The sequence below is a fragment of the Crocodylus siamensis genome, chromosome 7 (assembly GCF_052110815.1).
Source record: "Crocodylus siamensis isolate JL-2025a chromosome 7, ASM5211081v1, whole genome shotgun sequence".
Lineage (NCBI taxonomy): Eukaryota > Metazoa > Chordata > Crocodylia > Crocodylidae > Crocodylus > Crocodylus siamensis.
The window spans coordinates 51,685,871-51,711,307 of record NC_143401.1 but is presented as its reverse complement, the minus strand read 5'-3'; the positions used below and the strand labels follow the sequence as shown (position 1 = coordinate 51,711,307).

General features: G+C 43.5%; 1 protein-coding gene across 5 annotated transcripts in view; it reads left to right on the top strand.

Annotated features, from left to right (window-relative positions):
- The window catches only part of CTNNA3 (catenin alpha 3), a 1,496,635-nt gene that overhangs the window by 814,587 nt on the left and 656,611 nt on the right, over positions 1 to 25,437 (top strand). For all 5 annotated transcript variants that reach the window (XM_090056878.1, XM_090056880.1, XM_090056877.1 and 2 more), the window contains one exon: positions 23,796 to 23,876. In XM_090056878.1, coding sequence (XP_089913004.1) covers positions 23,796 to 23,876 — 81 coding nt within the window. The remainder of the gene's footprint in view (positions 1 to 23,795; positions 23,877 to 25,437) is intronic.

Below are 25,437 nucleotides of genomic sequence, written 5' to 3'. Positions count from 1 at the left end.
CTGGCAGAAGAAGATGTTAGAATCTAACCAGCTGCAAAGTCAGGTGAAGGCTGCAGTGGAATGAGATCCCGAGTTGTCTTGGTCTCCTTGCCATTGGGTCAAGGCTCTGTCAAAAGCCACGTGAAAGCTGATGTGCAGCAGCTTCTCCACAATAAAAGAAGTCATGCACAGGCCACTTCAATAAAAATGGCAGCCACCCCCCTCTTCCCACAATGCCCCTGATTGAGCCACCTGGGCTCTGATTGTCTCATGACCTGGTCTGGCCAGGGCTCCATTCACCTCAGTCCCTGCCTCTGTATGTGACCCACTCCTTCCCTCACCACCAGGGCCTGCTGGGAGGTTGGGGGAGGGACATGTATGCACATGCATGCTCTCAGCCCCCCAAATTCTAATATAAAGGGGTACATAAGCTGAAACTTTGAGACAGGAGGGGTACACTTGTTAAAAAAGGTTAAAAAACCCCCGGACTATGTAATAGTCTGTGCCCAGGATTTCCAGGATGTCCGCATCACCTGAGCTGTACCAGAAGCTGATGATTGCTGGACTGATCACTGGCTCATCCTCTCAGTTATGTCACTCAAACTAGCTCCCAAATGATGGCTGCAGAAGAAGCAATGCTGATGGAACATCAACATTTGAAGGACTCAAGGACCCAAGCAAGTGAGACCTCTTCCACCAGTGCTTCAATAAAGCCTGGTGAATTCCAATCAACAGCAATGGGTGAATGTCGGCAGCATCCAGAGTTCCCTCAGTGCCTGTGAAGAGACTCTTGGATTGCTAGGTAACATCGAAACTGGTTTGATGAGAATGACTAGGAAATCCAAGAGTTTATTAATTACAAGCACAAGGTCTTTTTGTGCTTGGCAAGACAGCACCCACTCCAAGCAAAAGAAATTGAATCTCCAAGAAGCCAAGGAAAAGGTTCAAAGGAGGATGCACAATATGAAGAACAAATGGTGGGAAGACAAGGCTAAGTATATGCAGTTTCTTCAGTGCCACCAAATCCTTCTGTGGTCTGAGCACTCGGGGACTAACCCCCTTGAGAACTAAGGATAGAGAAGATCGAAGAAAGGGGAGCCATAAGTGCCTCTTGGAAGGAGCATTTTGAAGACATTCTCAATCAAGACTCTGCTATTGACAAGTGTTCTCAACTCCATCCTGCAGCACCCAGTCAGAATCCCTCCAACCCTTGATGAGATGAGGAAAGCCATCAAGCAGATGAAGAATGAGGCATATGGAGTGGATGGAATCCCTGCTGAGGTCTTCCAACAGGGAGGAGAGGAGCTCACATCACAGCACCATGCCCTCATCTTAAGGATCTGGAATGATGAGGAAATCCCAGACAATCTCAGGGATTCCATGGTTGTGACAATCTTCAGTAAAGGAGACAAGTCTGACTGAGGAAACTACAGAGGGATCACTTTGCTGTTCACTATAGGAAAGATCATTGCAAGAATCCTCCTGAACCATCTCCTTCCACTTGCTGAAGAGTTCTCCTGGAATCTCAGGGTGGGTTTAGGGCATCAATAGGCAGAACTGACATGATATTTACAGCTCACCAGCTTCAGGAGAAATCCCAAGAACAGTATAAGCCTCTCTACATAGCCTTCTTTGACCTCACAAAAGCTTTCAGCTCTATTAGCTGAGAAGTGTTGTGGAGGATCCTTCTGAAATATGGATACCCACAAAAATTTGTCATCATTCTCTGCCTGCTCATTGATGGTATGTGAGCAGTGGTTCTCAGTAATGGATCTATCACAGATCCTTATGAGGTTAAAATGGGAGTTAAGCAAGGCTGTGTCATCTCTCCAACACTCTTCTCAGTATCCCTTGCAACAATGCTACATCTGACCACCAACAAGCTTCCAGCTAGAGTAGAGCTAAACTACCAAATGTATGGTATGCTGTTTAATCTCAGTTGACACTAAGCCAAAGCCAAGGACTCCCCAGTCTCAATCATTGAGTTCTAGTATGCTGATGATGCTATAGCATGTCCTTATCAGGAAGCATACCTTCAGACAATCATAAATGCCTTTTACTGAGGCATATAAGAAAATGGGACTGATGCTTAACATTTGAAAGTATTTAAGGTCCTCCACCAACAGCTCATAATGAACAATCCCTAGCTCTGGTAATCTGGATTTATGGTGAGACTCTGGAGAACATTGAGTATTTCCCATACCTTGGAAGCCATCTCTTGCAGAAGGTTGACCTCAAAGAAATCCAACATCACCTCGAATGTGCAAGTAAAGTCTTTAGATGCCTGAAGAAATGGGTGTTTGAAAATCATGACATCAGATCTGAAACCAAGCTTACAGTTAATCAAGTAGTCATGATCCCTACCTTACTGTACAGAGCTGAGACATGGGCAATCTACAGGAGACATCTAGAGTTGCTGGAGAAGTACCATCAATGCTGCTTGCAGAAGATTATCCAAATCCAGTGGGAAGACAGATGCACCAGCTTTAGCATCCTCCTGCAAGCAAACACCATGAGTACTGAGGTGATGATTATCTAACATGAAGTTAGTTGGGCCAGCCTTGTTATCTGGATGTCTGACTTTAAACTCCCAAAGCAAGTTTCACTCTCTCAGCTCAGCCAAAGTGTATGCTCAAGAACAGAGCATAGGGCAGAGAAAATTCTTCGGGGACATCCTCAAGGCCACCTTAAAATGCAACACTGATATCAACTCATGGGAGACTATTGCCCAGGGCCTCCCTAAATCAAAGAATCTATTGCAAGGATCTTAGTGCTTTGAAACGTCACAACAACAACAGGAGATGGAAAAGTGGGAGTGGCAGAAACAGAGTGTTGCAGACCAATTCAAGTATCCAGCACCACCCACCTTGCATAAACACATGTCTGAGTTGTAGTAGAGTCTGTCAATCCCAGATAGGCCTCACCAGCCATCTTTAAACACATAGATAAGACAAACATGGAAGACGGTCATCCTCCACTGCAGGGGATTGCCAAAGATCTCCTGTCATAGCAGGCAAAGCAATGGAAAAAATACTATTTTTCCTAAAAAAAAGTAAATTTCTTTACATTAGCTTGTATATCAAAAGATGGGAGGGAGAAAAGACTTTTGTCTCCAAGGGTACCTATACATAAGCCAGAGGGCTGCTCTGATGCATTGTAAGTACAGCACTTTGGAACAGACTTCATTAATTGAGTTTGTTGGAGAATTGTAATTACCATGTTCCATCCAGCTTCCATGTCTCATGGTTTCTGCATCCCCCACATCAAAATGGTGGTGGGGGCACTTTTAATTAAAGCTTGTTCAATGAGCTATAGATAAACCACCGCCACATCATTTTGAAGCATGAGGATGCTGATACATGAGGTGTTCCAGGTGCTTTAAAGATGCTTTCAGAGCAGCTCTAATTTAAAGCTCCCCCTTCTTCCCCCCAAAATGCCCCCAAATTTCCTGGAATGATAAAAGGATGGAAAAAAAATACTGAAGGAGGACCTTCCTCCTTTTGAATAGGATCTGGTTAGGAATCCAGTTGTATTAGGAGATACAGATGGTTAGTGCTCTTGATTAGTAGAGTTGGAGGAGACTATTATTCTTGTTTCTTGAGGGTTCCTGGAAGATGTGCATTTGAAGGCACAATATGATCTGATGCAGGATACTAGGGCTGTGTGAAATGGACCCTATTCCATTCAGATTCAGCCCAAATTAGTGACAGTGATTTGATCCATTGATTCATACCACTGTCTCTGATTCAATTTGGCTGAATCAGAATTTGAAGATTTGATGGTGATTCAGTGAATCAGCAGTTCAGATGCAGGCAAAGCTTTAAAAGTTGTTTTTTTCCCTACCTACCTTGAGCTACCAGGTGTGGCTCATGAATGCTGCAGTGTTAGGGCGGATGTAGTGTCCAACAGGAGCATGGGGGGGCCCTGCTGCACGCTTTGCAGCAAACCTGGAAGTGGACCAGAAGTATTTCTGGTCCACTTCCAGGTCTACCAGAGAGTACCCTAACTGCCCCCCACCCCGTACTTCCCCAGCTCAGTGATCAGCTGTGGGGGATCCAGGTGACCCCCCCACACCCAGTAGCTGGCACCAGTCGCTGAGCCAGGCGGGGAGGCTGGGGGCCCCCATTGTGGTCCCTGGTGCACCAGGAAGTGGACTGGAAGTGCTTCTGGTCTACTTCCAGGTCAGCTGCCAAGCACACTGGGAAGCCCGCGCCACCCCGTGCTTCTGTGGGACACTGCATCTGCCCCAGCATTGCAGCATTCAGAGTCCCTGCTACCTAGAGGTATGTAGAAAAAGCATTTAAAGCTGTGCCTATGTTTTGACTTGCTGAATCTGTCGGAATGTCTCTGAATTGATTCAGAGGATACTGAATTGATCCAGAAAGATTAAAGGGTTTTCTGATTTGATTTGGATTCAGAGATTCAGCCACCAGATTGGGCCAAATCTCTGCCAAATCAAATCAGGGACCAAAACTTTGTACAGCCCTACAGGATACCCACATCTGCGCTTCCTGCCATACCATATATGCATGGCAGAGGGTGTGATTGTGGGATCCAGCATCTGATCCCATCGTACATTATTGCTGGTGTAGGGGAAGCCCAGGATTATGATACCAGGATTCCCCTATACTAGCAAGCTCCTGTGGCTGGGAGTCATCAGATGATGAGCTGGGAGCCACAGCCTGACCACACATTTAATTAATGGCATGATGGCAACCAACCACAAAGTTTATTACACACTTTGCCCAATAATTTTGCAGCTTATTCCTTGTTTTATCCTGCCATTAATTGCATTAACATGTGGTTGGGTAACAACTTATGCGTAATTGGTTAATCACATCTTAAATAAGATGCGTGCCAGGGCCCTAGAGTAATAAATTTATAGGTTAGAAACCCTCCAAGATGGGTGGAAGTCTTGGAGGAATACAGAATGTAAGAAGGCTTGATCTGTGAAGTACTAATATTGCCACTAGATTTGACAGTGCAGCAAACAAGGATGAGGGAGCAGGCATTCATAGAGGTTTAGCAAGCAGTTTGAATAGGGACTAAGGAACATCAGTTGGCGAGATTTTTTTTTTATTGCTTATCAAAAAAATATCAGCAATACATTCAGCTGTTTGTCAAGAAAAGGTATCTGAGGGAAGGAAACTATCTGCATAGAAACAGCTGCTCTGAGAACTCATTTAGTCAATAACCATGGAAGAGCATGAGAAAAACATTTGCACAGTGGCCAGAAGAACTTAGTCATTAGTAAATCAAAGTGTGAGGAGATGTCAAAAATGAAAACAGCAATATATCACAGAGTGCACGTACCAGCAGACTTACTGGTGAGTGGCATAAACTCTATTATCCTTTACCAGCTGCACTTACTAGAACCTGTTGTGTTGTGGAATTTATTATAAATGAAGTTACTGTAGCTGATAATGCTATTGACATTATCACAGGGTTTGATTTTGACTTTAAGTGCAGCTCTGAGCAAAGGGTGGCGTGTAAAATTTGGCAGTAGCTCCAGGAGGCAGTGTGATTCTCTCACTTCTGAGTTACTTTTCCTTCCCTGCTTATTTCTGCAGAGTTGTTGTTTGCTCATAGCTTAATTTAACATTCAGCCTAGTGAGACACAAGGCAGACATGATAAGAATTGGCAATTTAAAAAAGATATCTAGGTTTTTGGTTTTGTAGCAATAGAAGGAAAACAGTTCTGTCCACCCCACTTACATTTTAACCTTGTTGCTTCTCTATGGGCTTCCTCAAGTGTAGTCCCCTGGGGCACTATATTACCTCTTACTGGGTTTTTTTTCCACAACCTTCTTGATACTTCAACCTGACCTGAATTAAGGCTTTCTGAAGCCCTGTCTACTTCCTACTGGCTGCCCAAGCTGTTTCAGGTTGCTTTCATCTGCAGATTTTCCCTGGAACCCATTTCTCTTCTGCCACTTGCTGCTCTCCCAAATGGAGGGTTTCACCCAGGTCCTCCTCATCCAGTCACAGCAAGATGCCCTTTTCTGTGAGCTGCTTCTGTGATACTCTTCTTTCTTATTTTATCTTTCCTTGCCCATTGGCTTCTCCAGGTCCTGTTAGCTGCCGTCCCTTGTAAAGTCTGTTGTACCGCTTCTCCAAACACTTTTTCATCTACAAGTCAGGATATCGTGTGTTCAGTGTTCTCAAAAACATACTTTAATTTATTCAAGTTATATATATTCAATAGATAGCTATATAGTTACATAAATACATATATGCTGGGGAGAAAAAGTGATGAGGAAGATATGCTTTAATGAAGGAGATCTTTAGAGAGCCCCCCACTCGAGCTCAGGGACCATGGATGTATTTGTTGTCAACAGAGATCCTTTTGCCATCCCATTTACATACCCATGCACAGCTAATCAAAATGTCCCTGCACTGTTCACATCTTTTCTTGGAAAAGGTGTTATACATTTGCTTTTTTATACCAAATGAGCCAGTATATATGAAGGCTATTCACTGCTCCCTCTGATCTTCTGGATTGCATGGTAAACTCTGAGTCAACAGTGCTCTCATAAATTAAACATGAAAGAAAATATTATTGGTCCTTATGGTTTGTGAATGGTATTTTACCAAATCATTTCAAAATTATGTGAAACTGGGTAAAACTTTCTATTGGTGATAGTTGTTTTCACATATTTTAAATTTCAGCGCAAAATATAAAAATTTGTTATTAAAAACACAGATCTTTTTTCTGTGGTGGAATGCCAGGCTAGTAATTCTGGCACCACCTGGGGAGCCGCGGGCTTTACGGAGCGGGCGAGTGCGTGGCTTGTGGGGCGGGATTGGAGGTAGCTTTATGACCGACTTCAAGGTTTGCCGAGTTGGTGCAAGTAGACGACTTAGAGTAAGTTGTTAGTTTGCTATAATAAATTTGTAGGATATCTGTTGGTTCACGGGGTTCTGGAGTAAGCCCTTGCATTCTAACCCGATGGGCTAGGTGCGGCTGCCAACTCCTTAAGTCCCAGAACTGGTCAACAGCTCATTGAGATAGGGTGTTAGTGGTAGAAGTTATTACGGAGTAAATATAAAGTAAAGTAAAAATTTGTTTTATTCACTCACCTGGCATCACCCTCTTACGAATAAGGGGGGAGATCGGCTGGAACGAAGCTGCAGTAAATATAAGTATAGAAAGCGTAGATATGCTGTCTAAACTACGAAGAGAGGCAGTCAAGAGGTGGAGTCTCCGATGTTTCTTCAGTTACAGTATGCCGGATACAAAGGGGTCTGTTGGCCCACAGGGTTTACTAGCGAGCCCTTGCTTTCCACCCCTTGCGGGATAGGTGCGGCTACTCACTAGTTAGTCCTAGGGCTGGTCAACAGCTCATGAACAGGATGATAGATAACAAAACTGTAACGTGGTGAATCGCTGTCGATTGTCAGATTTTCGAGGCCTTAGTTTTCTCTGGGATATGCCCAGACGGGGAGGCTGAGGACTGGCTACAGGGTGATCAAGCCTGAAGGGTCGTTCAGTCGTCGTCTCTGCTACCTCTTGCCTCTATGCCTTTTTATAGATGTTGGTTGGACTGCCTCTGTGACACTAACTATGATATAAGCTAAGCATACAGGGATAAGATAGTTTTCTTTTACATAATAGTTACTAGGTAGATTTTCTACATGTTTCGTTTCTGCAGGAATGACACTTATAGATAAGAAATGAAACTTACAAAATGCACATGTGCAGCTTAATACAAGTGGGGGAAAATATGAAGCTTTCATTTTGATTAGAAGCCAAAACTACAAGGTTACATAAATGTGAGAGTGCCGTGCAGCAGTTATACAGAAATAAAATAAGACATTTACATTTTCCAGCTGAGCATTTGGATAAAATAATACTAAGGAATAAATCAAAATAGATTTCAATCTAAATTATTAGAAGGGACTTAAATCATTTTTAGTCTTTTTGTATAGAGATTGTAAGTTTATTTAAATATATTTCTTGGTGTTCACTCTGTCAGTAAGATATCTTTGTAGAACATCTTAACTTGTCAAAAACAGGATTATTGTCAGTATGATTATTCCCTGAACTATGGCCAGTTTTTAACTAGAGTTTGCATCTATCAGTTAATGTTTTGCTTGGTGTTTACATTTTGCTTGACATTTTTAAAATTACTTTCATGTCCATAAAGAACTGATTGAAAGAAATATACTTGCTTGGGTTTTTAGTTTCAATTTTGTCTTTTGGGGCATACACAAATCAAGAGACATGTACCAGAGTCACACTGTATGTGGTAAGGACAGAAAAAGTGTCTCATGAGATGTCTTATAGGCTCCATAATGAGTGTTCTATATCTCTACAGTCCCCCAAAATACAACTCCTGTATTGCCTTTTTGCCTTAATCTTATATCTTGTGGGAATTAGGCCTCTACACTCTCTGCAAAGAAAGTTGTGTGTACTATATAACCCTGATTTAGCAACATGCTTATGCATATGTAAAATTTTCAGCACGTGGATAGTTTCATTAATTTGGAAACACACTTCAGTGACTTACTGAATCAGGGCATATATACATTTTGCAAGGATAAGTCCAAGTCCATAAAAACAGGATACTATTTCCTTCACATATAATGTTCCTTTTTGCTCTGGCTTCCTATAGTATCTGATCCCAAGCTCTTTTGTATCTGATATTACACTGTTAGGCTGGTTCCAGATGTGCAGGCACGTGTGGTTTGTGGTGCTGCAGACCTCTTGGTGGCACCACAACCTGCACACCTGGCATGCTAAACCATGCCCTCCCTCCCCCAACTGCAAATTTACAGCATGGGGGTAAAAATTGCTACTAGGAGATCCTGGTAGGAAAAAAAAAATGCTGTGAAAAAAATTTATGGCCACAAGTGTGTGTGCTGGCAGACACAGAGGCTTGGTCCTCCTGGGAGACACTCTGGTTGCCAGCCAGAGCATCTCCCCTCCTCTGGTTCTGCCCTGGCTCCTCCAGCACACCAGGGGAAACAGGAGCTTCCCCAAAGCGGGGCATTTTGCCCTGCACCAAAACCCATGTGCAAGGTCATGCCAAACAGCAAAAAGTAACAGCAGAAATTTGTGCTGCTCTTTCTTTTACCACTGCAAGCACACACCCCTGCATGTGGAGACAACCTACAGTAGGGAGCAGAAGAAAAGTACTTTCCTACCCCACAAAAGAAGGGCTGAGAGGAAACTCTGAGGGGTATTTCTCTGTTTTTCTTCCTCTCATATTCCAGGGTTTATCAATGAGGGAAAAGCTGTGTTCTGGCCATATGCTTGGATGGCATAAAGCAGCTGCTCCAAAGAAATAGCAAATTTAACTACATGAACATTAGTTAATCTAAACTGGTATGGAAGCATAGGCCTGGGTAAAGAGTCTGAACAAAAGCCTTGTATTTGAACATTCTTAGTCATAAAGAAATGGCCTAAATCTGAACATAGATAAGAATGTTGCAAGTTACCCTTATCTTTGCTATGAACTAAACTAATTCTAACCACCTTTGGTATCTTAAATCTAGATCATGATCTAGATATTGTAGCTCAAGGGAACTTCTAATGGACCGAGGGGAGTGTCACAAATGTGCTTTTTCTGTGCCAATGCACTGTACTTATTTGTAGGAATCAATTAAGCCAAAAATGAAATGTATTAGTTTTGTGTTTCACAGTGTGGAGTCTCCAACCTTATCTGTTAGAACATACCTGCTTTTCTATCATATGTAATAAAATGAAATCTGATGCTCCTCTCTACTTTGTAGGAGTAACTGCATTGTTTCTACCGATACTTTATCTAAGCAGTTTTATATATATTTAGCTATTTGAGAAGGAGGAGGATTCCACTTTTTTTTTCAGTGAAGATTCATTGCTTTTAGTTCTGTTTGAACTATCTAAAGTACTCTATCTAAAGCTGACAAGAACAGATTACACATCTAAATCAACTGGCTCCGTCTGGTATGGTTACTGGAGATATTTTATTATAGACTCATCATAAAAAACATTCCAACTTTTATTGTAACTAAATTATTTTTCTATGGTTTAAAAGTACATTGTTTGATTAGAATTGTGAATATTAGTCACAGCTGTCTTCACTTTCATGATTTTCATAGAAAACAGTACCCTTATTAAAGACTTAAGACATCTAATAACCTCAGAAATTAGGTTGCTGCTTTTCTAAATGACTGTCACTAAATCTTCTTGTAATCCCCCCAAACTAAACTGAATCTTCAGTGCTCAGAAGACATAAAACAGATTAGCATGACTATTTTGTAAGCCAGAGGCACTCAACTTGTGGACACATGGGCTGAATGAGTGGCATGAGGCTGGTCTGCAGGCCAGATCCCACAAAGGGCTGATGCATGGAGTTGGGCCCGATGCTACACGAGCTACCTCTGCTCCTCTGCTGCCAAAGTTCTGGACCTGTGGGAATCCCAATGGCCTGGGAGTTTAGTATCCCTGGTGTTAAGCAGTTGTAGCTCTTGAGAAATATAAGCAAACTTAAAAGTTGCATCTTAGCAAATACCTTCTTTTGTTTGTGCTGTCTCTTGAATTTGACACTCTTGAATTCCACAACCTGTGAAATTAATGGTTTCATTGTTCATAACAGAGAACTAATACTAGAGGAGAAATACAGAAATTGTATAATAATTATCCTATACTTGAGGTCCTTTCTTGCATGTAGTCAGTGAAGAATATTCTGGAGTTCAGTTCTTGGGTCTATCTGCATCATGAAATAAATACATATTTAGTAGGCAAAAAAATACCTTCCTGTAAAGAAAAAAGCATTTATGCTTCTTTAAAATAAGTTCTTCAGCTGATGTAAATTGGGATAATTCTACTGAAACTGACAGATTTCAGTTTACATCAGATAAGGATCTGGCTTTAAATATAGCATAGTATATACTACTATGTTGAAATGAACAATGGAAAGCAAATTCTGTGTATGTTATTTGAATTAGTTGCATAATAATGTTACTGGTATGTACAGTAGGTAGGCTTGTATCCTTGCACATTAGCCAGTATTTATGCTGCAGCTATATAGTGCTTAATTAAAATATTTTCACTCACTTATGTAACACTAGTTAACTAACATTTGTTGAGAGCTTTACCTGTTCAGTGCAACATTTTACTTACTGCATACAGTTTGTCACATTCACAAAGAATGAAGCAAGTATTATTGTGCATATTTAACAAGTGGAGTAACTGAGACACATTATGGGACTTCTGCAGTGAGTCTCTGGCAGAGCTATGGCTAAATGGGTAATCTCCCAGTTTTCTAGTCTTGTCTTTAGCTTAGTCATTCAACGGTAAAGAGACTTAGTTAACCATCTGAAGTCAGGCACAAGGAAGAACGGGGTGATATCCTGGAGACTAACTCATTCAGAAAAGCATAAGCTTTTGTAGGTGACAGCCTACTTAATCAAATGGTATCTGATGAAAGCTTATGCCTTTCTGAATGAGTTAGTCTCCAGGGGATGCCACCCTCTCCTATCTTCTGTTAATTATTCCATGTAATAAGTAAATATTTAAGTTCGTGTTTTTTACTTTTTATCTCCAGCACTCAAGATAAGAGATTTAAGCAATAAACAGGTCATTGAAACTTCCTTTAGTGACATAAAATGATGCTGCCTCTACACGGTACATGGAAAACACTGTAGCATTTTAAATCTGATATACCATTACATGAGCATACATTTTTTTTCAGATGCCAAGACTGGTATCTGCAAATAGTACACTGAGGAGGAGGAAATGTTACAACAAAGTCAATTCTACTGTTGCTATAAATATCTGATTGGGAAATCTTCAGGACTCAAGTAGATATAGATATAGATATAGATATAGATATAGATATAGATATGTGAGTCCTGAAGATGTGTTAGATATAACATATAGTGTATATGTGTTAGAGATCTTTCTTTCTCTCTGTCTCACACACACACATATACACTATATCTAACACATCTTCAGGACTCATAGATAGATAGATAGATAGATATAGTGTAGATATAGATATATCTTACTTGTTAACAAGTTAATAGATCACTAATACCAATGGCCAGCAAATGCTAAAGCACTGTTAGCAGTTCACATCAGCCTTTGTGTTTTAAGGTTGTTTCTACACAGCCTTTTTTATTGCTGCCAAATCATGTAACTCCCACTGACTTTAGCAGTCTGGCAACCAATTTTGAAATAATTTGTGTGTAGAGAAGTTTTTTAAAGAAGGAATTTGTCCTACCAGTACTAGAATTTTCTTCTGAAAGAGAATTAATATCTTTTATTGTGAAACTGTTCACATGCTTTACATCTAAATAAGGGGCAGAGAAGGGATGTGCAGTAAAAAAAGTTGTTAAAGTGTCTGACTCTAATAGCCACACAAAAAAAACTAGAACTCTTGGTTCCAAAATGGTACCTTTTATTAGAACAACTGGAAAATGGCAAGAAAATTGTCCTTTTCTGCAAGTTTTCAGGATCAAAGTCTCTTCATCAGGCTCTGGGAAAAGTGTAGCTGGTACAAGATGGTAAAAAGTCCCCATAGGTAGGAAATAAACTTCATTTTTGCACAGAGGGAGCTGAAGATGGAAGTCTATCCCTCTGGGTCTGTGAGAGTGTTTTTGTGAGCTGTGTTGAGTAGCATTTTGTATTGATTAGGTAGAATTTCTTCCCTGGAGGTGTTCAGATGGCAGGCAGGGAGGCAAAAAAAAGTCTTTGTTGTTCTGCAATGAAGTTTAAAATCCAAAATCGGCTAAAATTCAGCATCCTCCATGTTTCAGGGGTGTACTTGGTAGCCGTGTTGGTCTGAGACAAAAAGACATACAGAATTGCAGAACAACAAGGAAGGTTTTTTGCCTCCCTGCCTGCCGTCTGACAAGGTAGCATTTTGGAACCAAGAGTTCTAGTTTTTTGTCTGTCTTTTTGTCTCAGATAAACATAGGTACCAAGTACACCCCTCACTCTAATAGCTTCATCCATACATATGAATTGGAGCTCTGCTCCCAGACTTCTGCTAGAGCTCATGTCTCAATTGACTCAGCTGTAAATGAATACCTGGTCATTTAGGCTGGAAAATCAAATGAAACTGGATGTGATACTATTCACATCATTCTCTTGTATTCCTTTGGCTACAGAAACTCATGGTCCTTAGGGCCCATTGATGAATCTTTACCTGCATCCAATGGGCTCTAATATGCAATCCACACAATTGTGTCTCTTGCCATGCCTCATATGTATGGCAGGAGGTGTGATTGTGAGATTGTGCATTAGAACTACAGTCTGGATATGTGCCAGCATTGCAATGCTGTAGCCAGTAGGGCAAATAAAACTGTGGGATGCATCAATTGATGCATCTCCAGCAAAACCAAGGAGGTGGCTCTTCTGCTCTACTTGGCACTGGTGAAACTGCAGCTGGAGTACTGTGTTCAGTTGACACCACACTTTACCAGTGATGTGGACAAACTTGAGAGCGTCCAAAGAAAAGCCACATGTATGATCAGAGTCTTACACGTGTAACTTGGGAACACCCAAGGGTGTGCCCATCCTCAGTTGGAAGGGATAAATTAGGCAGGCAACAGTGCTGCGAGAGGGACACCGGTGATATGAGCATGGGTCCCTCTTTCCTCTATAGAGTCAACTCCACCCCAGTACTCTTAACTATTTACAGTTTACTGAATTATAATATACATATTATTTCTTATTCAATATATATCTAGGTAAATATTCTAATAGGTAACAAAAGAAAACTTTCCAAAAATATTCTTAGTGTCAAAGATCAAAGTCTTTGATTTCAGATGCCAATGGCAAAAGGTCAGATGACCAAAAGGTCAGATGACAAAAGGTCAGAAGCTAATGCAACAAACTCTGTGGTTGTAATTTATCCCTCTGTATTAACAGTGCTGCATATACACACCCCTGTCTGTGCCTCATTTCAAATTACTTGAGAGAGAAACTGGCCTTGACAGTTCAGCACGAAAGGTATCGGTACCCATAGTGACCAGATAAAAATGAAACTACTTTAGTAAACTTGTAAAATAAAATATACTATGCGCGCCATCCTGTGACCAAACAGAACCAGTACCACCCAAGTAAAAATAACCCCCCTTTTTTTATGAAACCTGAGCAAACAAAGAGAGCACAAGTGCCAACTCATTAATTATTTAGAATTGGTGTATAGTAATTGGTCACCTGTGCTTAATAAAACTTTGAAAGAACTTGCGCCCAAAGCAGAGAGCAGAGAGCAGAGAGCAGAGAACTGCGTATACACTCAAGAAAAACAGATTGTGCACAACGAATGTTATCTCTTCCGCCTACATAATTATTTTTTTTTTTTGGCGTACCCCGTCTCGTCTTACCGGTCCCTTTATCTATCTTTGGCGTTATCTTTCTTATCAAGAGCTCTTAGTAATCTGCAGACTGTAACGGCTTATATGAATCACTTGGAAGCAACTGTCTTACCCACCCTGTAAATGCTGGGTAACATGATATCTGCATGCTGTAACTAAATCAATCAGCTCCTCTGCCTATGCTGCAAGCACATCAGAAGTGTAAGTAAAATAAATCTTTTGTGAAACCATCACGCTGTGTTTAAATCGTACTGACTCCTGCTCACCGTTATCACCCACCTGCCCGGTCATAAATCTCCCTCCTCGCGCCAAGCCGGTCGTGCCGACCCAGGCTTGCAGGTCAAGGGTGCACCGGCGTTATGGGGCACGACACTTAGCAATATCTTTTAACAACACCAAAAGTATACAGATAAATATTCACAATACAAAAAAAACGTTATACCAAACTAGCCCAATTCCATAACATTTTGTACAACATATTCATAATTATGATAACAATTATACAAAATATGAGGCACAGTTTTACACGATATAAGGTGCGTTTACCCCTGGATCCCAGCTAGCAAGGGGTGCTTCCCCTTCTTTGGGCCTAGCTGGGAGGGAAATTTCCACCTGGGGCTTCCCTCTGGAGGGAGGGAGTTGCCTTTTTTCAGGAATGCCTGCCCTGTGGGGCCCGACTCTGCCAGCAACTTACAGTTTTCCTTGCGGAACTGTTGACCAGGCCTCAGAACTCTTTGCTCAATCAGAGGCCCCACCAGTGTTGTCTGCATCACTCCAACATCTCCCCTCCTGGACCTGTGCCCCGCATTGGGCACTGAGGGTTCTTCCAGCTCTCATGGGGGCAGAAGTCTAGCTGCTAGTGGCTGGTTTTACCTAGCCTTATGCCAAGGCTTCCCCTTTCCCGGGCCCTGCTCTAGACTCTGGGGCTCTTTTAGTTCTTTGGCTGGGCCACACTGTGGGGCTCCGATTATCTGGCTTATGCTGGGACTAAATTGAGCAGCCTCAAGCTGCTCCTAGGGCAGGTTCTCCGTGTGCTGGTCTGCTCACCACGTGGGGCCTGATCAGTCTCAAGCTCCTCCCAGGGCAAATTCAATATGTGTGGGTCTGCACACTGCTCCATCAAGCCCTCTGCTGAGGATGCAGGCTTAAGCAGCCTTGATGCAACATCCAGAATCTAAGCCCCATGTGCCAGCCTGCAAACTGCTGGGGCAAAGAAGGGATCCTGGGGAGGCTCTTTCCTCTCCAATGTCCCTTGCCATCTCTGTCCAGCATGCTGGGCTTTTATCTACACTGGAGGCCCTGCCCCTGAAGTCTGCCAGACTTGCAAAGTGCAGTCTTCAATCAGGTCCAGGGGCTCCTCCCCCTCCCCCCTCTCCAAGGAGGGGCAGGGCAAGCCCCTCCCAGCTGTTAATTGATTGTTAGAAATGTTCTCCCAATCCAAAGTGTCCTTCTCCAAGCTGGGCAAAAGCGGTGAGCCCGCCACACATGGCAAACCATATGAGGAAAGGCTGAGGGACCTGGGACTCTTCAGCCTGAGGAAAAGAAGGCTGAGAGGGGGCCTGGTAGCCACTTGCCGCTACACTAGGGGAGTACATCAAGGGTTCGGTGAGCAACTGTTCACCAGGGCATCTGAGGGGAAAACCAGGAGTAATGGCCACAAACTCCTGGAAGACTGTTTCACACTCAACATTAGGAAAAACTTCTTCACAGTCAGGGTGTTCAGATTGTGGAATAAGCTTCCTCCAGAGGTGGTGCAATCACCTACCCTGGAAATCTTCAAGAGGAGAGTAGATAGTCACCATGTTGGGGTCACCTGACCCCCAGTTGCCTTTCTTGCTTTATGTAAGGGGCTGGACCTGATGCTCTTCTGAGGTCCCTTCCAGCCTTACAATCTATGAATTCTATCATGTTTTATTGCCTGTGGAGGGGGAGCCCAATAGCAACCAGCTCCAAAGTCAGAACACATTTTTTAGGTCTAATTTTGTAACGGGCTAGAGCTTTTTATGATATGATAGCTACTTCACATGTATAACTGGTGTCAAGGTAATTGCACGATTAACTAGTTAATTGTGTGATACCTTTAATTAAATGATAGCTGTGGAGGTGGCAAACCTCGGGAGGACCTCTGGTCTTTTCTGACCTAAATAATGGTAATTGTAAAGCTGTATTTTATAATTTGTTTACTCTTTGCTTATGGAGTCATGGTGAAGCATAGCTTAGAGAAATTATCTTTGGTAACCAAGCATTGAGCATTATCAGTTAGTTAGGAATTTTACGTATTAATGAAAGATTTTCTTTGAATGTATTAATTGATACTTTTTATGCCATGTCATTGACAGAGGGACTATGTAGCATTAGCTGCCTCAGAGATGTAGTTGTTTGGAAGGGACCAGTTATATCCTTAGTTTCCACCTCTAGAGTTACAGCCTGCTGGAAAACAGGTGTAATGCTGATACTCTACATTAATTCTGCCTCCTTAGAAAAATCAGCTCTAAATATAGACTTGCTAAAGGATGTGCAGATGTGAAACTGCACCTGATTAGCATCCAAAAATCCTGTTAACTGACTCTTAACTGAAAGTTTAGAAAGGATTAAATCTGTTGTCAAGTCTAACAGTGGTAGTGCAATGATAATTACTTACTTTGGTGCCCACACAAGTATTTATATGACAGTTGGTTACATCTGATGACAATAACCACCACTATTATTAACCTCCTAGGAGATGTTTTGAGGTTTTTAAGGTGAAACTGTACTAGTATCTCCATTGTACCTATAGTTGATTACTCCTCCTATGCCTCATAGAAAATGGGTAAGTAGAATAATATAAACTATATGTCAGCCTACAGAAAATATGACAATCTTTCCAACATGTTGGATTACATTCACGGATATTATACAACCCTTTAAAATGGTAGTGCTTCATTCTTGGTAGTTTTTTTCCCATTCTTCCTTCTTCCCTCTTTGGTTATGGGTAGTGTATCTAATATTGAATATCTTATTAAATTTAAACAGCCTAGATAAGTATATATGCATGTTCAGATCACATGCAGACTTTACCTTGCTTTTATGTAGCAGAAATTGCAGTTACCATATTATTTTGCATACAGTGCACACTCTCAAATTCCCGCAGCTGCCGTTTCAGAACAAAATTACATGTTTTATATGAGGGGAAAAAATGCTATATTGCATGTTAATTTTATTGTCAGAAATTGATAAAAAATCCTGATGCAATTTTGCAAAGCAAGATGGAATATCAACCAGATTGGTATAAAATAGATTTGTTAAAATGCTATCTATGCATTCCAAACATAATGATTTTTCTGAAGATTTCTATTGTTATACTACTTTGGCACAGATGGCAATCTAGCCTTGTACACTGAAATATTATATGTATCACATTAATTATAATACCTCATTAATTACTATAGGCATGACAATGTATTCATAATACAGGGGAAATATGTGGGTATCTTTCTTTTAGAACAGAGCAATTCAACTTTTTTGATATTGGGTTAATAAATGTGACAGTTTTGCAGAAATAAATTTGTTCAGAATTCTTGCACCCTCATGTACTCAGGAGTGGATCCAGGGGGTGCACTGGTGCCACCTCACTCCTCTTCTGCTGCGTAGTACAGTGAATTTTTTGGATATGTAGCCCCTGTCTAGCCTTCGAGGGAAGTCACTGGGGCTGAGCCCAGCACTCCTTCCCTGCAGGGAGCAGCTGCACAAAGCTACCTCCCCACCTCCATACCCAGGAGAGTTGCAGCAGTGGATATACCCCCGCTTGTACACTTGCTTCCTGTCCAGCTCACCTAAGTGTCTCTTGTTGGCCAGCAGGCTCTAGCCATGTCTCACCATCATCCTCCTTCCCAAGGTCTAAGCTCACTTCCTGCTTCCTGACTTCACAGGGAGAACAGGTCTAGGGCCCTGGAATTGCTGGCATGTCTTCCAACACCAGCGTGAGGACTGTGGCATGCGGTGGAACAGCTCAAGCTGGAGGTGGGCATGGAGAAGATGAAGGTGTTGGGAGCACTGGGAGCTGCAGAATATACAGCCATCCCTGTGGTACCAGTTGCATCTGTCACACCATCTCTTTCAAAATCCTGGATTTGCCTGTGCATATACTGTATATGTTATTTTTGAGTATGATATGTCCATAGCAATACCTAAACAAAATGATCTCATAGCAGAATTACATGGATAAAGTGATAGCAAATACTGCAGAAAATATAAGCCATGCTTTTCAAATGGAAGAAGACAGTCCAGTCTGAAGACAAAAACTGGACTACTTAAACTGTGAGGATGGCATGCATGGCATGTTCTAAAAATTCCCAAGGCTTTTCTTTATTTTGAAGCTCACCAGAATGTGTCATCAGATGAAAAGTACTATATTTCATACTCCATGTTGTTACGCATAACTTCTCTTGAAAAAAGTCCTCCAGAATTGGGGTGTGTATCTTAAATGTGGTAGCTGACTGAAATATGCAATGACTGCCATATATTAACTTTTGTGGCTGTGCTTCTCTCCCAGCCCAAGAGGGAGAGGTGGAGAGTCCTTCAGAGTCACAGTTAGTGTTAACCTGTCACAGATGCTGAACAGCCAAAGGCCACTTCCAAGTAAGCAGCAGCTGTGAGAAATTTAAAACTAGTTCTGAAGATGAAGCTACAGATTCTGTGATGCTGAGGAGTGGGCTCCTCCCTTTCTATAAGAAGGCTGAGAGGTGACTTGATAGCCACCTACAAATATGTCAAGGGAGTATGCCAGGACCTAGGTGAACAAGTTTTCAGAAAAGCCCCCTTCCTCCCCACTGGGTAAGACATGGACCAGTGGATACAAGCTAGTTGAGGAAAAGTTTCAGCTGGATATAAGAAAAAACTCTTTTCTGTATGGGTAACTAGACTCTGAAAAACACTTCCAGCAGAGATGGTGCCATCACCATCTCTGGCAGTCTTTAAGAGGAGGATGGACAAATACCTCTTTGAGTTTGTTTGAGTCCAATTACCTCCTGCCCATGGCAGGGGACTAGACTTGATGATCTTATAGGACCCTTCTGGTCCTTCTTTTTATGATTCTTTCTATGATTCTATGCTTCCCACCTCAGACCAGTGTTCAGCTGCATTGAGCCTGTCCTGTGCCAATTAAAATTATAGAAATATCTTCATTCTTCTTTCTCAAAACAAGGTGCAACTCTTATTTTGCGGGGTATGTGGTATACAAATAATACAGTATGGCTAATATCTACTTGTTACATGAATTAAATTGGTACTGAATATCTTGAACATTTTAAAACTCAATATTATAGTCAGTAGCACAAGTAGAATTATGGAATCATAGAAAATTTGGATTTGGAAGGAACCTCAGGGGATCATCTAGTCCAACCCCTGACCAGATTGGGGTGAGCGACTGGGGAACTAGCCCCAGGTACCTATTTAGAGGGTACTCCAGCATGGCAACCCCTGAGGAGCTCACACTGCAGTAGTCCATGCTTCAGCAGCAGCCCATGTGCAGGTATGTATGATTGGTGCTCAGCACAGCCCCCTCTATCCTTTCCAGAGGGGGAGACCCAGGGGGCAAGTGCCTCTCAGATCTATGTGGGGTGTAGGTGGCTGCTGCTGCAGGCTGGATTCTGTGCCCCCCTGCCTGAGGGACCTGGGACTCTTCAGGCTGAAAAAGAGAAGGCTGAGAGGGGACTTGGTAGCAGTTTACTGCTACATTAGGGGAGTACATCAAGGGCTTAGTGAACAGCTGTTACAGCTGTTCACCAAGGCACTCTTCAGGAAAACTAGGAATAATAGCCACAAACTACTGGAAGACCATTTTCAGACTCATTAGGAAAAACTTGTTCACAGTCAGGGTGTCCAGACTGTGGAATAATGTCCCTTTAGAGGTGGTGCAATCATCTACTCTGGAAAAGTTCAAGAGGAGACTGAAGGTTCATCTTGCTGGGGGTCACTTGACCCTTCTAGCCTTACAATCTATGACTCTATGAAACCCCTCCCTAACCCCAATGCGCACCAACAATAAAAGGTCCTGCTTCCCATGCAACTATGTGCAATGTACTTTCTGAACTGTAAGGAGGGAAAACTGGGGTGGAGGTGCCTATGACAGATCCCATGGAGAGGTGCCTGGCACTCCAGCCTCTGATGGCACTGCCATGGGTGTGGATGCCATGGCAAAGCCCATAGCTTGGGGTTCACCCAGGGGTGAGGGTGGGCACTGTCCAGCCTGCTTACCCTGATCCCCCTCCTTCACCCTGGGTCTGGGGCCCCCAGGCACTATGTGCAGAGTTGGCTCAGATGCTGGCAGCTCCCACTCAGAGATTGCATGGAGGCTGGGTGAGTGGTGGACAGCTACCCAGGTGAGTGGCTAGGCTGCTGGGGACCCAGCACAAGGGCAGGGGGCACTGTCCACTGCGGGTGATAGTGGACCTTATCCAAAGCCCACTGGGAAGGTTGGTGCTGGGCTGTGAGTGACTAGTCAGGGCTGGGGCTGGGGATTAGGTGCTCAGCAGTATGAAGGTGTCTGCCATGGCCAGGATGGTGTTCAGCACCCAGCCATCCTCCTCCATTTCCTACATTGCCTGGACCACCATGGCAGCATGCCATTCATGGGCCTTAAGCATCCTCTCAAGGAGTGTGTCTCTCTTTGAGGGCAGGGAGCCTGTCCTGGAATACATAGTCCTCCTGCTTCCTCTCCTGCTCCTACTTTCCAGGCCTGTGAATCCATGAGCTTCTTCTCAGCCACTGTAACCAGCTGGTCCAGGAGGAAGGTGTAGTCCTGTGTGCACTGCTATAGCAGGTGGTACATGTAGAGAGTGCCAGCCAATGGTGGCAGTGACCTTATAGGCACATCCCCATTGTGTACAGCTACTGAACCTGTACAGCCAAGACAGAGAGGCTCTTTGTGAGAGTCTGAAATGTTTCAGAGATAACATTCACTGTACTGAGGGGCTGTGCGCTTTATGGCCTCATCAGGGGTCGTATGTGCACAGAAACCATGGTAAGTTGGCTGGGTGGGTCCTGCTACAGGTAACTGCTGACCAAACCCTCTGTTCCTGCTTCCTTTATGGGGGCAGGTGGACTGCTTGTGACCTGTAACAGGCAGCCTCCCTTCCTTGTCCCCTGAACAGGATGGGTCAGGGCTAGCTCCTGCCAACAGCTGCTATGGCAGCTCTGGACCAACTCCCCCTGCCCCCCCCTTTTCTCCACCCTACAGGCCAGGTAGTTTTCTCCTGTGCTGCCAGATCTGTGGCACTGAGGGTTGGGAGGTGAGGGACTTCTGCCCAGCTGGGATGCAGAGCTGATGACACTCCCTCCTCCCCATGGTGGCTCTCTCCAGAAAGGCATCCCAGGTCAAGACCCCTGCTACTTATGGCCTGTGCTCCAAGCATGCCATTGCTGAGAGTTTACTTGGTGAACTGTGATGAGCTGATTGAGAGCACAAAGAGGTAGCTGACCCACTACAACCTGCTGCTGCTGATTGCCGTGGTGCCCTGGGCGCATCTGAGAATGCGGTGCAGGGACCTGAGCTTCAATGGCACCTCAGACAGTCTTGCACTTCCTTGTAATGTGTGCTGCCACCTGGAGGGGTATCTCTGCCTATACCATGAGTTCCTGACTTCTGCAGCTGAGGAAGAGATTGCTGCTGCCATTGATGAATTTTTGTGCATGTGATGCCCTTGGATGCCTAGCAGGGAGGCAGTTGCATGCTCAGTAAAGTTCTGCACTGCCCCCTGCCTTGCTGTGTGTTGAGGCCAGAAAGTCTTGGGGCAGGAGGAAGCTCACTGAAGCAGGGTAGGCAGGAAAGGGAGGGCAGGGGAGAACATGACTCACCTTCCCTGCGGGACTCTTGGCTCCAGGTGTGCAGCCCAGAGGCACATAGATGAGTTGGCATGGGCATGGGTGGCTTCAGAGCTCCCTTCCCCCTTCCCCCTCCTCCCTGTATGGGGCTTATCAGAAGGGTGTGGCAAGCAGTCCCAGCAGTCTGACTCTGTTCCTAGTGGTGGTGAGGAGGTTTGGCTGCCTGTAGTGCTCCAAAGTATGGTGACACAGCACCTGCTGCCTGGTTAGTGGCCCCCTATGAGGAGGAGCTAGAGCTGTTTTCATGGGATGCATGGCTGGAGTTGGTGGGACAGGTGTCAGACTGGGCTACCTGTGCTGCCAGCTGAGGCTGAGGGCAGGAAGCACACTGAATCCTGTCCTGGTGCCCTGAGGGGCCCTCTCCCAGAAAGTCTTCATCAGCTCTGGCCTACAGTGCTGGCTTCAGGAGCATGCCTGTGCTGGAGTAGACATAGCAGCTGTGTCCACGTTCCCTCATGGCCAGGATGAAGTCCAGTTGCTGCATGAAGAGCATGGTCCTGGCAGCCCTGGACCACTGGTTGTGGTCTGTGACATGGACCCACTGGACCTGTTGGGCCTTGATTTTGATGTGGCACTGCTGCCCAGACTGCTTGTGGCTGTGCTGCTGCATGTGGAATGCCATGGCCTCATAGATGTGGGCTGATGTGGGCATCAGGGACACTTCTATCCCAGGTGCTGGCAGGGTCCTTGGGGGCTTAGACAGGAACACTGGGTGCCATCAGCACTTGCCATATGCCTGCAGCAGAAAGGCATGGTGCCTGGGGGCCAGGCAGCCAGAGGCATGGGCTCCAGGGGCAGACCTGGAGTCTGAGGTGCCACTGCAGCTAGCCTATGCCTGGAGAGTCAGGCCAGGGATCTGAAGGCCAGCCTGGCCCAGCTATAGAGGAATCCCTGTCATGTGGCTCTGCCATAGGCAGGAGGCTAGTCCCCTGCTGGTGAAGCTGAACAGGAGCAGATTTGCTCCCGTGAGCTTCTACATGTGCACTACTGTGCAGTAGCTGCTGCATGTTTAATCTACTACCTGTATTTACAGGTACTAGCTAATCACACAGTAAACTAATTTACTGCAGAGTAAATATCATGCATGTGTAGACAGTGATGCTTTACTGCTAAGTAGATTAGTCTACTATGCAGTAAAATATTTCATGTAGATGTGCCCTGGGTGTAGTTTTACAGAAATTAAAAATAAATATTGTAGATTATACCAGTTGAAAAAGTGTCAAATTGTATCACAGGCATCTGATCGTCTTAAACTGCAGGCAAATATACAACACAGTTTTTCTCATCCATGTGATGATAATGGAGTGGACATTCAACCAACCACTAAACATGTCAAGTTGAACTTCAATTAATGCTGAAAAAGCAAATGTTATGGCAGTTCAGAGGGTAAAACATATAATCTTTAGTTGACTTAGTTGTAAATAACCTATTCTGAATGTTTTTTGCTTGATATTACAAGCTGACAGTGTATTCATAGGTCCTGATTCAGTAAGGTGATCCCTATTCTTGAAACACTTAAGCATTTGCAGGAGTCCCATTGACCTAATCAGATCAAAGCACACACTGCAAGTCAATCAAATTCTTTAAATGGTTTTCTGAACAGGAGACATGGAAGTTAAAACTGAATAGTCTTTGTTTTGTTTCAGGCTGACAAGAAAGACAAGAATAATGCCCTGGATAGTGCAATAGATAACATGTGCAAGAAAACGAGAGACCTTCGCAGACAGGTAAACATTTTGAGGACAAAAATTGCTGAGAAGTACATTTATCCACACACACATCTTCCTGTATTTGACAGCATTACGATTGAAAACTCTGAGATAAAAATCCTCAGCTGTATACAAGAAATACTGAAAAGTACTTAGGATGTTATTAGGAATGCAAATCCAACAAATATGTGTGTGTTTATCCAAACACTATATGTATGTGTACATGCTTGTATAATATTCACATCTTTTTCCAGAAAATTTCTGGTTTACAGATTTTTGGATAATAAATGGAATTGCATGAAATTTTGAACAATTGTAAAATTTCACAATTTTTTTTTGTATCTGGGTATTTGTTTAAAAACATAGCAATACTGCTTTTGCTTGAAAATTCAAACCTGTGGATTGCATAAGAGCTGTATGAGGAAGAGATTAGCAACATAGTATGCCTTGGGGCCATGTTCTCTGGAAAATTAATTCCTGAGCTGGGAATCGTTAAATCCTGAATTTTATTCCTGCCTCTGTCACTTACAGCACTTTACAAACATAACCTAATTGCATCTCAAACCCTCATCTGTAATACATAAAAACAATTATTCCCTGTTTTTTTTCTGTATCTTTTACATGGTGTTTCAGGCTACAGTGGACGAAATGAAATATGGAATGGGAACTTTTGCAATAAATATTTTTGTATTGGTTTTGCTTGCCTCAGCTAGAAGGATTGGGGGCTTAGTTTGCATTGCCCAATGGGTAATGCAATGTTCTACATTTCCATGAGTTGCTGAAGTTTCAGTTTCACATGTGACTTTATGAAGGTGATCCGGTGACATTATGTACCAATCTGTGCTATGGCTGCATGTTGCATTTCTCCCAGCACACAAAGAGCATACAACCATTCAAAGGTTGGCAAAAGGTTTCTTGCCAGAAGAGAACTAGATCTTTTGCAAGAAAATTAGATCACTTCTGACTAGGGAGATCTCTCCACTGCTGCACTAACTGGAATGAACGTATGATTCTGTCAGGTGTGGAGGTCACCCAGTATCCCAGAGTCCTCCATCTCCCTTACTCAATTGCCAATGCTGCAGTCCCAGGAGGCCCCCGGGACATGAGGTAAGGCTCCTGGGGCCAGCACAGTGCTGGCCCCAGCCTCCCCTACCCTACCCAGAGTAAATTGCCACATGCCTTGTAAAAGCTACAGAAACCCGCCCCCAGGGAGTAATTATTTTGGCATTGCACAGGCATTCCCTGGAGACAAATACCGGTGGCACGAGGTGTCCTGCTGCAAGTTGTCCTTGTGGAACCAAAAGTCCATGCTTGTCTGGATGCAACTCATAGGTGCATCCATACATGTAAGCATGTGCACTTGCAGTAGCTGAAATAGAAGTGGTGCTAATTTGAGTCAGGGCTTTTGGCTTCAGCGTACATGCCTGGACATGCACTTTGGTGTGGGGCAAATTGATGTCAGGCAGCTGGGGCCACTGCAGCTGTCACCTGGCACTATGCAGCGGGGGCTCTTCCACTAGGCCCCAGTGACCCCAACAGCAGCTGAGTGTGGGGCTTTTTTAAAATTATTATTTTAATT